The 13,144-nt window shown below is 27.5% G+C and overlaps 3 protein-coding genes across 9 annotated transcripts in view; 2 read left to right on the top strand and 1 right to left on the bottom strand.

The window, feature by feature from the left end:
- LOC105155040 (nonsense-mediated mRNA decay factor SMG9) overlaps positions 1 to 6,456 on the top strand; it is a 23,981-nt gene extending 17,525 nt beyond the window's left edge. For all 6 annotated transcript variants that reach the window (XM_011070913.2, XM_087416807.1, XM_087416817.1 and 3 more), the window contains 7 exons: positions 963 to 1,006; positions 2,586 to 2,772; positions 2,864 to 3,160; positions 3,269 to 3,413; positions 5,622 to 5,742; positions 5,823 to 5,934; positions 6,185 to 6,456. In XM_011070913.2, the coding sequence (XP_011069215.1) occupies positions 963 to 1,006; positions 2,586 to 2,772; positions 2,864 to 3,160; positions 3,269 to 3,413; positions 5,622 to 5,742; positions 5,823 to 5,934; positions 6,185 to 6,263 (985 nt within the window). In that variant the 3' untranslated portion in view covers positions 6,264 to 6,456. The remainder of the gene's footprint in view (positions 1 to 962; positions 1,007 to 2,585; positions 2,773 to 2,863; positions 3,161 to 3,268; positions 3,414 to 5,621; positions 5,743 to 5,822; positions 5,935 to 6,184) is intronic.
- Positions 6,093 to 13,144, bottom strand: NC2beta (negative cofactor 2beta). 2 transcript variants are annotated; one of them, XM_011070909.2, is made up of 2 exons: positions 12,857 to 13,144; positions 6,093 to 7,137 (listed from the first exon to the last, which is right to left on the bottom strand). In XM_011070909.2, exon 2 carries the CDS (start codon positions 7,124 to 7,126, stop codon positions 6,623 to 6,625), a length of 504 nt encoding a protein of 167 aa, XP_011069211.1. In that variant the 5' UTR covers positions 7,127 to 7,137; positions 12,857 to 13,144; the 3' UTR covers positions 6,093 to 6,622. The 2 variants fall into 2 exon arrangements, with proteins under 2 accessions (XP_011069211.1, XP_011069210.1); XM_011070908.2 differs by having other exon boundaries at positions 12,841 to 13,143.
- Positions 7,137 to 10,524, top strand: LOC105155038 (vascular endothelial growth factor receptor 3). The gene is made up of 8 exons (XM_011070907.2): positions 7,137 to 7,889; positions 7,973 to 8,195; positions 8,267 to 8,430; positions 8,512 to 8,758; positions 8,837 to 8,940; positions 9,010 to 9,133; positions 9,199 to 9,783; positions 10,003 to 10,524. The coding sequence occupies exons 1-8, from the start codon at positions 7,657 to 7,659 to the stop codon at positions 10,423 to 10,425; spliced, it is 2,103 nt and encodes a 700-aa protein (XP_011069209.1). The 5' UTR covers positions 7,137 to 7,656; the 3' UTR covers positions 10,426 to 10,524.

Genomic DNA, 13,144 nt, shown 5'->3' with positions numbered 1-13,144 from the left:
TCCGTACGAGTGTCCTAAGCCATTAGACCACCGAGGCCTTAGTAATATTCTTCGCAATAATCAGTAAAAATTATGAAATATTATACTGGTAAATTTTGCAGCGGATTGTTATATAAAAATGACTTATACACACAAGTTTTTATTAAACAAATGTGTTTCTACCGATTAACATTTAGGCTACGCGCGGAGAGATAAGTTAGTGAGATAAGAGATGGAAACCAAACTGAAAATCGGCTGAAAGCTTGCAAATAAATTCCAGCATTGTTTTAAGCATATATTGCAAGCATAAAGTTTTAAAGTAATAAATTTAAAAGTGGATCTTATTTAGTGCTGAGTCTTATTCGGCTCAGGTACCTTATTATTTTCATCCTGCAGTCTGATTCATAATCACTATCGTGTTGCCTTTGTCCGCTGGAAATACGATAATGTTTAGGTCCTTGCTCAATTCCTGCTGCTCTTCTCTGGTGATGTTGACGTATAGAATTTACTTACACAATTTAAAAAAACCGATTTTTCACAAGTATAGTTTTAATGAGATAATTAAATGGTAATAACTTCCGTGCATCCTGTATGTATTGAGAACAGATTCTATATTTATGTTTTTATTCAAAATTATTTTTCACAATCTATCATATAGCATTTTTCATTGGCAGAAGTAGTGCGCACTTAGTACACATTAAAGCTGTTGTACATTATTCTAATCAAAATGTAAAAGTGAGATATCTCAATTGATAAAATGCTTAATGTGTATTTTATCAAATAGCTATCAAATAAAATATATTGAATATTTCACAGTTTAATTCGTTTCTATATTTTTATTAAACGTACATCTTTATGTCGATTTATGTACAACGGCTTTACAGTGCACTGAGTGCGCACTAGTTCTGCCAAGGAAAAACTAATAATTTGTTACCCTTGTTCTAAATCATTCTGCATATGATATAATAAACATCTTTTTATAGAAAAGATGCCGATATGTCTTCAGCAGCATCAAAAATACAAGAATGTAAGTAATTTATATTTAATCAATATTAAGAATCTTTATTTTAGACCGCATATGTGAGAACACAATACTAAAAAATTAAATGCCTATAACGGTCGAAACTGGATCTTAAATAATTCAACGTGATTGTATATAGTGTCCGTCAAAAGTTCCGGGCCAGCTAAATATCTCGGAAAGTGCATTTGAATGTGGTTCATTAGAAATTGTTTTTTTTTATTTTCACTTTTACATAAAAATAAATTTTCAGTGCAAAAAATGGAAATAAGAGAAACAATCTCCAATGACCTTGATCTTAACAAATGTTATCCAGAGCTTGATCCTGAATAACATTCAAGAGGTCTTAGTCGTCGGTTGGATGTCTCGAGTAATAATATTAATAATGGTGACATTGCAACTTTCAAGCGTTATAACTCGAAAAATATTTAATGAAAATGAACTTTATTGTAGTGTTTTGAAAAGCTTTTGATATCGACTATTAGATTCTGGAATCAAAAATAGAATGACCAATTTAAAAAAATCGATGTGACCTTGGCGACGCTAAGATCAAACTGATAAGATCATTAAATAGACCTTTTTAAACTCTATAATTTTTGTTTAAAAACATTTTTCTCAAAAATGCATATTTTCTGAGATATTTAGCCGGCCCGAAACTTTTGACACTATATATACTATATATACTATTAGGTGTTGGAATTAATTCGTAGCGTTTTTTAATGAAAGAATGTTATTTATTTCACATGAGCATTAAAAAATACATTAATGAAAGTACTTCCCATCACTTGTAAAACGCTACGAATTAATTCCAACACCTAATATATATGTACATGCTTACATATATGTAATCATTCGAACTGCGCGCTTGGTTTTCCGAATTTATAAACGCAATTAAATTACTGTAATATCACGAATTAAATTAAATTGACAAGCCATTTTTAATAATTTAATGCTCAATCAGACATCATATTAGAAAAATGTTAATGTGCTGAAAAATATCTATTATATTTAATGTACAAAATAATCCGTAAGTCTCAAAACTATTGAATGTCTTTTTAATGAGATTTTCTGAGTTCAAAGTTTTTTTAATAAAAATATCGAAAATATTTTTTTAATATTCCTTTTATATTATGTATTTTTGTAACTAGACTTAAAATTAAAATTCGATTATAAAAAAGTAGTTCTACAAGTATTATCATTTTGAAGTTTAATTCGTGTAAAGTTTTTTTTTTAATTGCTTGTAAATTGAAAATTATTAATATCCCTACACTTGCTGAAAAAGTTAGTCATCAAATTAAACAAAGAATTCGTGATTAAAAAGATGTCTCAAATGGACTAGAATATATATCAATGTTTCGGCATATTTAACAAATTAACAATAAGGTGTGAAATATATTACCATGATTGTAACAGTAAGCTAATATTTCATTTATCATATAAATTTTTCAAGCGTATTGATTCATTATAAGATAGAGGATTTCTAGAAATTCTAGAATTTCTCTATCCTGCGGCCAGTCAACTTGAAAAATTTGTACGAAAAATTTGTATAAATGAAATATTAGCCTAAGATATCAAAATGATGTTTCAGCGATTCGTATGCTTTCCATATGTCCTGAAATGAGTACATGCATCAAATTCATGGATGAAAATATGCAACTATGTGAAAATTCAATAGATTTTTTGTATGATCAACAAGACTTTCTAGTCGTTGGATGTTTAGGTGCACAAGGTGTTGGTAAATCGACAATCATGTCACTACTAACATCACATTATTCGTATGTATTATGTTTATTTGCAATATATGAGATATTAGCTCTTTTTTACTGAAATTAATGTTATTTTAATAATTTTGTTTTATATGATTAGATCTAACATTTTTCAAGTTCAAGATTTGTCACATTATGAAAGTAGTACAAATTGTACCACTGGAATAGATTTTTTTATAACTAAAAATAGAGTAATATATTTGGATACACAACCAATTCTTTCTGGATTTGTGATTGACTCTGCTGCATCCTTTGATCAGAAAAAAGGTGCACCTGATTTTATGAATAGTGATTCTAATTTGGAATTACAATCACTTCAGTTTGCAGCATTCCTATTTTCAGTGTGCCATGTTATTATATTTGTGCAAGATTGGTTTGTCGATCCAAATTTAGTGAGGTAATATTGTAATAAAAGTATTTATTAATTTTATTAATACAATATATAATTACTTTTTGTTGCTATTAAAATTTACAATATATAATGAAGTATCTATTTTTCTTATAGATTTTTACAAACTGCAGAAATGTTAAAACCGTCTTCAACAACAGTCATAGATCAAGATTATGTAGAATATTATCCACATGTTATATTTTTGCATAATAAAACAGAATTGCAAGATTTTATGCCAGCTACTATTGATGAAATGAAGGTATTTTATCACATATAATGTATTATCTATTTAAAAATGTCTTATCTTCTATAACAAAATATTCATAGAGTCAATTCTTATATTTAAACTACTATTCTTGTCTTAAGGCTCCTAAATAGTCGCTGTGACTATTATTGGATCACAAGCGATTAAAAATGGCACGTTAAAATATCCATTTTTTTCATGCCATTTATGGAAATGATGACTGCCACTTGTAGCTGGCTGATAGGAGGCGTTAATGTGCTTGGAGACATGTCAAATTGCATCTGTTTATGAAACTGTATATAAAGACAAATATTTTAATTTTGATGTGCCAGGTATGTGTATGGCATACAAATGTAAAAATAGAGGAAAGCGTCGATTCCCGAAGATGAGGAGATGAAAAAATAGTGAATCGCAGCAATAAAAGTAAAGTTTTCCGCCCGAGTGCAGAATCGCGTGTGTGTACAAATCATTTTAGACTCGAGGATTATGCTACCGCTAGCTTTGATTCAGATGATTTGTACTAAGATTACTGGGTATATATGAGAAAGCATTTTCGTTATTATTTCTTGATGTGGTTTACGTCTTAACTATAAATAGTTAACAAAAACAACAATTAATGGCTGCGTTCAGCAAAAAGAAAAAAATCACTATCTAAGCGCTGGTTAATTTTCTCTGCTGAACGTAGCCAATCTGTTAGAGCAGTGTATTGTATGTAAAGTACACAGCAAATTAAAAACTGTAAATAACTGTCTCGATATTAACACAATGATTCTTTTTTGTAACCTTAAAATTACATAGCTTAATTGACAAACGGAATGTTATATCGACACTTAGTCTGAAAACCCAGACACTTCAATTTCATACGCCATTCTACATATAAGTTCGGCCTTTTTTTCTCTCAAAGGCGCTCCCTTTTCTTTAATTCTTCTTTCAATTTAACAACTTTCAATTTACTAATCCATATTTACTTTCCAATAATAATTTCAATCCACAAGATCACCATTATTTTCTATGTCTTCATTCACTGATTATAAACGAAATGTGTGCTTTCGCGATCATGTTACTTGGATCGATGCTATCCTATTTGACAAGCTAAACTTATCAAATAGCCATTCCCATAAATAAAGAGAATTTGGATAAAATAAAATGAGATCGGTTTAAAACAGTTGTAAAAACAGGCCGAAGCTGTCTCCCTCCCCCCTCCGAACTTGACTTTTCATGCGCAGCACGCTGCGGCAGCAAAATGCTATTATTGTTAAAAATTTTTTGTGAGGTGACACACCAATCCATGATTCCAATCAATTCTCGAAAATTTAAATTACATGACATTTTGTGCTACGCATGAAAAGTTAGCTTGACAGTCAATAAATAGTCGTAAAGAGCACGTGAAATGCATTTACTAATGTTTACATACAAAGCCTTTTCACGTGCTTTATTATTTACTAACTGTCAAAGGAGGAGCATAAAGGTAACTGATCTATTTTTTACAAATATTTTAAAGCGATTTCATTATTTTATTCAAATTCTTTTTGTTTAAGTATACAAATAACATACAAGAACTTCAACATGTCATTTCTCGCTTATGATATTACAATCCAATATAATCACAGTGATTACTCAAAACCTTAAATAGCTTTAAGATATAATAAAATAAATTAATCATAGAGCCATATTAACATTTCGAGATATTACTTAAGACCATCTTAAAATAAGAATGGACTATAAAAGAATACAGATCTTAGAAATACCGATCTTAGACCAATATTTATAGTCCGTTACTTTAAGATCGTCTTAAATAATGTCTTAAGATGCTAATATAATTGGTTCATGACATCTTAAGATTGTATTTAATTCTTAAATATAAAAATCGATTATATAATAAATATTGGCCTTGATTATATTTTTAGTTTTATCTTTTCCATCATCCTATTTCCATTTATCTAAATTTCTATAAATTTAATTTGTTTCTATGTTATTTTTTCTATCGTCTGATTTCGATTGCATTACGAAAATAATTCTGTCTTCTAGTTGTCTTTCTAAATTACATTGCAATTAATTTCATGTAATATTTTATTTTAAACAGCGTTTTTATTTTATACAACAAGCTACTAAAATGTAAATTAATACTGAAAAGAAAATTAAGAATAGGAAAATTATAATCTCATAAATATATAGAAACTTGTTTATATTCTATTTTGAAAATTATATTTTAATTTTTTTCAGGATTTTTATAATAAAGCATTTTCTAGTTCTCGATTACAAACTCATAGCGGTATAGATATGAATCATTGTTCAACAGAAAGTGGTTTAAATTTATTTTTGATACCTTCGAGAAATAAACAAGGTAAAAGATTATTTTAGATCGTTTATGGAAAATTATATATTAACATTTAATGTATTTAATTGTATTCGTATTTTTTGCAGAAGATATGATTTTTTGTGAAAATGAAGAATTTCTTATAGATAAACTGCGAACAAAGATATATGGAGTTCCTAGGAATTCAATTACACCTTCTGTGTTAACAGAAAAAAATTGGTAATTAGATAATATTTTAAGACTTATATATTTTTTTATTTTAATCGGATATTGAATTATTTTATTCTTTAATCTTACTTTCGATTCCTATTTGTATTCTAACGATTTGATTATTAAATTAATAGAACATAAATAAAATGTTTAGAGAAAGTCAAGAATGACAAGAATATACAATTTTATTCCAAAAAAAGAATACAAGAAATTTGTCTATGTTATATGTGCAATAAAATAATGCAAACATTATTGATAGGTATCATTACGTTTCAAAAGTCATAGAGGTTATAAAGAAAAGCCATCTGTCTTCTGAATATGGAAGATTAATGCCTTAAATCTACCATAAAAGTTTATATGAAAGAAGGATATAAAAAGAGAAATGAGAGATATATAATTAATCCGTTTTATTATATATTATTTTTATATATTATAATTTTAAATTAAGAAATGTAAAAGTATTTAGTATTCACTATTGTAAAATATGCTGTAGAATTAAATTATTAAAAACGGTTTTCGAAAATAATAGAATTTATATTCAACATTTTTCATTTTATTCATCGCTATTGTTTCCATCTCTATTAATTCTTCCTTCCTCCCTCTTTCCTTCTTCTTATTTTATGTTAAATATTATAAATACCTTTTTTACATAAAAAACAAATTGATTTTACAAACGAACTTCACCATTTGAATTTCTTTATGAATAATCTTCTTGTTCGCTATCACCTTGTTGCATGGATGCCATTTGTGTAACAGCTTGTAATTGTTGCCACTGTTGCTGTTCCGCAACTGCTTGTTCCTCTCTTGCTTTAGCAAATAACTCCTGTTGTTGACGTAATAATTCTTCTTCTGGAATTCCCAAATTTTCTAATCTGGTACTTTGACGTCTTCTCTTAGCCGCTACAGCTTTGCAATCCCGTAATACAGCCTCTGCTTCTGCGTTGTAATCACCAAAGCCCAATTTATCAAGTGCTTGTAAAACATGTTCCGCATTTATAGTTTTTTTTTGTTGTTGATTACAAATTTCATTTGCTTCGGAAGACAATAAATGAATGAATTCTGTACAGCAGTTTAAAATAAGTTCTCTAGATTCATTTGCCACTCGTACATGAGGTAATATTTCCTTGATTATTTTGTTAATTGATGCACGAGGAAGAGTAAGCTCGTCATCATCAGTTGGTGACATTGCAGCCGAGGCCATTTGTGTAACTTCTGAAATATTAAATAAGAAAGTGTTGAAGATTTGTATGCGTGTGCGTGCGTGTGCATGTGCGTGCATGCGTGCATACGTGCGTTAAGTATAATTTATGATAACAAAAATATATATATGTACATGTATTAATTTTTATTGTTGATAAGAATAAATTTTTCGTTAATTATAATCATTATGTAGTTTATGGAATTAATAATTGTATATTCCTAATAATTTTTATGATTTTTCAATTATTATTTCATTAAATAATATGTATTATTTTTACAATGAAAAGATCATTTATCATTTTATTATAGGAAGTCGTAAGGTTCTTAAGTACTTCGATTATCAGATAAGAGTTACCAGATATATGTTTTGCTAAAGATAAATCCTATTCGAACATTGAAGTTGAAATAAAGCACAGTATTATTGATTGAAGTAGACATCTTGTTGCTCAATGCATTATAACAAAAATATAAAATAGTATAAAAATGTAATATATCTAAATTATTTAGAAAATAGACATACTATAAAATGAGATGTTTATACAGTGTAAATATATTTTAATATATGATATAATTATTGTGTTGCTTTTATATTCTGATGCAATAAATGCAAAAAATATAACAAAATTTGCTGGCGTTGTCGAAAATATTACAGTGTACGTTTCAGAAGATGAAAGTAATTTCAAAAGCGATAATGCACTAAAATCATTGAAATTGAATATATCTTGGACGCCATCAAATGGAGAAAAAGAACCTTCTTCGTACAGGTACTACATTAATTAATGCTTTTCAATAATAATTATCTATAAAGATATTATATAAATAACAAAAATTTCAATATGTGTTATAGTGTTATGATTACAAGTATGTTAAAAGAAACTGATATAAATAGGACAGAATGTACAGAAGGTTTCGCACTCTACAATGTGCAAAATAAAAGTCAATTTAGCATATTAGTACCACAAAATAAATTATTGAGTGGTATATCGGATATACAAATACATCCAAATTGTACGTACAAAATACAAGTGTATGCCAATCCAAGAGTTAAACCCATAGGAAAGTTACCAGAGGTGAAATTATAAATTAACATTATAAAAAGACATTATATGAAATTTCTAAGATATTTTTCATGATATTATAGGTCATCTATAGAGTTCCAGAATGTATAAGACATAAATGCAGTTGCGCGGATGCAAAATCTATCTTGCCTATTCCAAAAGTAGAAGTAATCCGACAAAGAGAAAGTATAGTTATTAATTGGAATAATACGTCGAATAATTCTCATATTCATTCTTATATAATTAGGTGAGATTTTTTTATTTTATTTTATTAATTTGATTGTCATATCATTTTACTTGAATGATAATGCAATATGTAATATTTTAGTGTTGGCATACCATTATTGATATCAAAAGCGGGACATTCTGTATATAATATCACAAAGATAAGTAACGTGACTTCTACAATAAATATCTTTAATTGGGACATGAGAATTGATGATCAATACATAAAAGTAAAAAATGGATATAAAATATTGGTAGCTGCAATGGATTATCGAAATTGTTTAGGAACTCAAGGTGGTTTCATCATTGTTGATATAAGCAAAACTAAAATATTAGACAAGAGTACTATGGTATATATAAAAATATATATTAATAATTAATATATGTATATGTATAATATTAATTCATATAATATGATTATGTTACAGTGGCTATTACTTGCCGGTATTGTCATTTGTGTTATACTAGGCTTTATTAGCATTATATCAATACATAATAAAAATGGGTATCAACTTGTATTTCCTTTCAAACAGTAAGTAACAGTTTACTAAACTATTTTTTACAATTTATGTGTATAGTAATTATTGCATATTTATTATAGCAAACATTTTATTTTTAACAATAGGAGACAAACAGTGTCTCCTTCTGCTTGTAAACTCGCTCAATGGCCAGATCTAGTTTTTCAGAGACGTAATCTCGATGTCTATGTAGAACAAAAATCTGAGGTAAATGGAAAAAGATTAAATAATTTAAAAAAATTTTAAATTTTAATTTAAGAAATTTCTTGTAGGAGACATGTTACAAAACTCAGAAAGATGAATTTGAAGTACCATATAAATATATAAATTTTATATATGAATTAGGAAAGGGACAGTTTGGTAAAGTATACCTAGGCAGCTTAAGCAACAATAAGAACATATTAGTAGCTGTTAAAATGTCACAATGTTCTGATACATGTAACGAACCTGAAGCCAGACATCAATTACTGGAAGAAATTAAAATAATGAAGGCAGCTGGTTCTCATACACATTTAGTGAACCTTATAGGTTGCTGTACTTTACCTAATAATCCTATATGCATACTTTTAGAATATATGAAAGGTGGAGATTTGCTTGCATATCTACATTACAGAAGAAAAATTAAATCAGGCGATAAACTTTTATATAGTGTTGAAAAGACTATATCTAAATATGCAAATATTGTTGAAAGAAATAAAAATGATAACGAAAATTTGTATGATACAATTGAAAATCAACAATTTATAAAGTTTGCGCTTGATATTGCAAGAGGAATGGAACATTTGGAAGTTAAAGGAATTATACATAGAGATTTGGCAGCAAGAAATATCCTCCTTACTTCAGATCTAACACTAAAGGTAGTAGACATCTGTATAATAATTATTTAAAAAAATAATATTATATTAGGTGTTGGAATTAATTCGTAGCGTTTTACAAGTGATGGGAAGTACTTTCATTAATGTATTTTTTAATGCTCATGTGAAATAAATAACATTCTTTCATTAAAAACGCTACGAATTAATTCCAACACCTAATATATACAAATTTTATTTATTATGGATTCATTATGGATTTAGATTTCTGATTTTGGTTTGTCACGAAATGGAATATATGTAATAAATAATATGGCTGGCAAAGTTCGTCAACTCCCAATACGTTGGATGTCACCAGAAGCTATATGTAATCATGCTTTCTCTTCTAAAAGTGACGTCTGGTCATTTGGTGTTGTGCTCTGGGAAATTGGAACTCTAGGTTCTTTTCCATATGCTAGTATACAAGATAACCAGTTATTGCGTTATTTAATTCAGGATAAATGTCGTTTGACATGTCCTAATATGGTTTCTCACAATATATATAAAGTTATGTGTTCTTGTTGGAATATGGTTCCACAAGATAGACCTAGTTTTGCACAACTTGTTTTAGATTTACAAATATTAAAAAAATCTTTACATTCTATGCACGATGCAAGCAATCCTTGTTATGCATTGCTATCATATTAATAATCTTGAAATTAAAAAGATATGGAATTAAAAAGATATGTATACATATGTATGTGCATTATAAGAAAATAAAACTAAAACATGAATGTTTTATTAAAATTGTAAAATATTTTCTGTTACCTGCATTTCTAAGTCCAAAAAAAATTAATTTGGCGTGCAGTTTAAATGTAGTTACAAATACAATATTATAGAGGAAAGGCCCCTATTATGAGATACCGAGTTCATTTTGAGTAAATGCTAGACTTCTAGCATTTATTATTCTATAGACACATTATTTTTTATTCTATAGACAGAATAAAAAAAAATAATAGATCATTTTGAAGGGAATTTAATAAACTTTAAGATAACGTTACATAAAATTCAAATTCATTTTTTTTTTTGAAAATTAAAGAAATATAAAAAGTGAGCAAATCGCAAAGTCAAAAAATTGTGCTCCTAATATAAGAATATGGATAGTAAAACGCAAAGTATATCAGTATTGCAATTAAAAAATTTTATTTAATGTTTCTAAAATACAAACAAACACAGCCAGCGTGTACGAAAAATGAGCATGCGATAATTATCCAGAATTCGTTTTCAAGTAGTTGGAATCAAGCATCGCAAATATAGACACTCGACGTTCATTCCGGTTGTCTTTTTTATTATTGTACAATAACATTTATACTTTAGCAATGATTTTCACTATAACATAGGAGCATGGGTTATTTCATATTAGGAATACTCTGGGTATCTCATATTACGATTTTCACGCCTTACGGTTTTACGATTATCAAATCTAACTTCTGATTAAATAGTTTAACATATCCCATATTTTTCTATTACTACGACCTTATTCTATCACTACATGAAGAATTTATTGCCAAATATTTATTTATTAAATAATAAACAAAGTTTAAATGCTCATCTCAATGAAACTTGAAAATATCCAAATTCTAAAATCTTGTTTTACAATGACTACGGGCATGATCTAATAATAAATTTTCTACTAAATAGTTTTCAATCCAAGAGCAATAAATTCATGGTGGAACCAATAGATATTTATTAGTTTAGCAGAAACGCCACTATCTATATTAGGCTATCTCATAATAATAATCATTAAGATAATAATCATTATCTAAACGTTAAATATCCAGCTTCGACCATTAAGCGCCTTTATTTCCTATCGATTGAATCATAAAGTTTTATTTTATGGAATATAAAGATTAATATTAAGAAATAAAATATTTTATTAAAAAATAATTTCAGAGTCCTAGCAAGTACAGTATACTTAAGATAGTTAAGAAATATAAAATATAAATTTAACAGTTAAGAATAAAATTGACAATGAGAGAGAGAGAGAGAGAGAGAGAGAGAGAGAGAATCTGTTAGTACATACTCGTACATAAAATGAAATAGATATATATTTAAAACTTCTCAGCAAACGAGAATGGATTGAAATGAATTGAAATGGATTCACATTTTCAGAAATATTGATTCACGAATGTTAAAATGAATGCTTTTCAATCCTGAATGCATTTTTATTTATTTATAGGAATTGCATGAAACATATCTCTATGCCTTTCAATCTAAAAATAATATTGGCTTTTTCTGGTGCATTGTGAATATTATTCAAAATTTTGAATAGAAAATGCAATTTTTCAATCCAATTGCATCCAATTGAATCTAATTGAATCCAATTGAATCCAATTGAATCCAATTAAATCCAAAAAAATAGTATTCGCTATTTAAAATACACATTCGAATAAAAAAAATTTCAATCCATTTTAATCCATTCTCGTTGGCTGGATTATAAAAGCGAAATAGCTGGTATTCATAATTGGTTCTTATGGCTAAGATATTCTCAAGTACAATTTTAAGGTTCCATGAATCTATCAGAGAACTATATTAGCACATTAGAGCTATTTTAAAACATTATTTAAGATGGTCTTCAAATAAGAATGGACTATAAATACTGCATAGAAAGTTTTAGTGCAATCCAGTGTAGTGATAAATAGGCTTAGATACATATTTAAAATTTGACAAAAGCGAGAAAAAGTTTTTTAGTGCAGTTTAGTGTAATGACAAAATTATAAATCTTTAAAGTTCTAATACAGTTAAGTGCAGGAATAAAATAGGTCTAAAGAATAGGCCTAATATTACGAAATAACAGATTGAGTTTAAAGGAAAAAGATATACTTATTTATATATAAATTATATTAGAATAAAATATTTATGAAAAAATGCTACAATAACATATGTTTTTAAATGATGCAACAATATCAAAATTTATGTTGTTTTAAAAAAAAATACTATTTTTCTTCAATATTTACCATATACCATAAGCATAAACGTAAACATAAAAAAGGTCTAACAATATTACATTACAACTTTAAATAATCTTTTATATATCAAGAGAATTAAGGTGTTTTTACTTACATATCTTTTCACTTACTTATTATTTTACTCCGTTATTAATGTATGTACTGTAATCTAATTAAAGATCAACTAAGATGACTACAATTGCAAATTGATCATTACTTAACACCAGTGTTGCCAACACGTTGATAGAAAAAATTTCTAAATAATTTAAAAATCTCTAGAAATCTTCAGTTATTTACTAGAAAATTCGAAAATCTCTAATTTTTCATTAAAAAATTTTTCATTATGTTTTCAGCCCGACCAATTAGCACCACTGAATTACAATACAACTGGAACGTGCACTGTCGTGCTGCCTGTGCAT

Source organism: Acromyrmex echinatior, chromosome 1 (genome assembly GCF_024713525.1).
Source record: "Acromyrmex echinatior isolate Ae372 chromosome 1, ASM2471352v2, whole genome shotgun sequence".
Lineage (NCBI taxonomy): Eukaryota > Metazoa > Arthropoda > Insecta > Hymenoptera > Formicidae > Acromyrmex > Acromyrmex echinatior.
Note: the sequence above shows the minus strand (reverse complement) of the source record. Positions and strands in the feature narration are given on the sequence as shown.

What these genes read in the sequence shown, in the direction of transcription:
- LOC105155038 (XM_011070907.2), top strand. Translation starts at nt 7,657, where the DNA reads ATGTTTATACAGTGTAAATATATTTTAATATATGATATAATTATTGTG. An exon ending in CCATAGGAAAGTTACCAGAG is followed by an intron (nt 8,196 to 8,266) that starts GTGAAATTATAA and finishes ATGATATTATAG; the next exon opens with GTCATCTATAGAGTTCCAGA. An exon ending in CTTCAGATCTAACACTAAAG is followed by an intron (nt 9,784 to 10,002) that starts GTAGTAGACATC and finishes TTATGGATTTAG; the next exon opens with ATTTCTGATTTTGGTTTGTC.
- NC2beta (XM_011070909.2), bottom strand. Translation starts at nt 7,126, where the DNA reads ATGGCCTCGGCTGCAATGTCACCAACTGATGATGACGAGCTTACTCTT.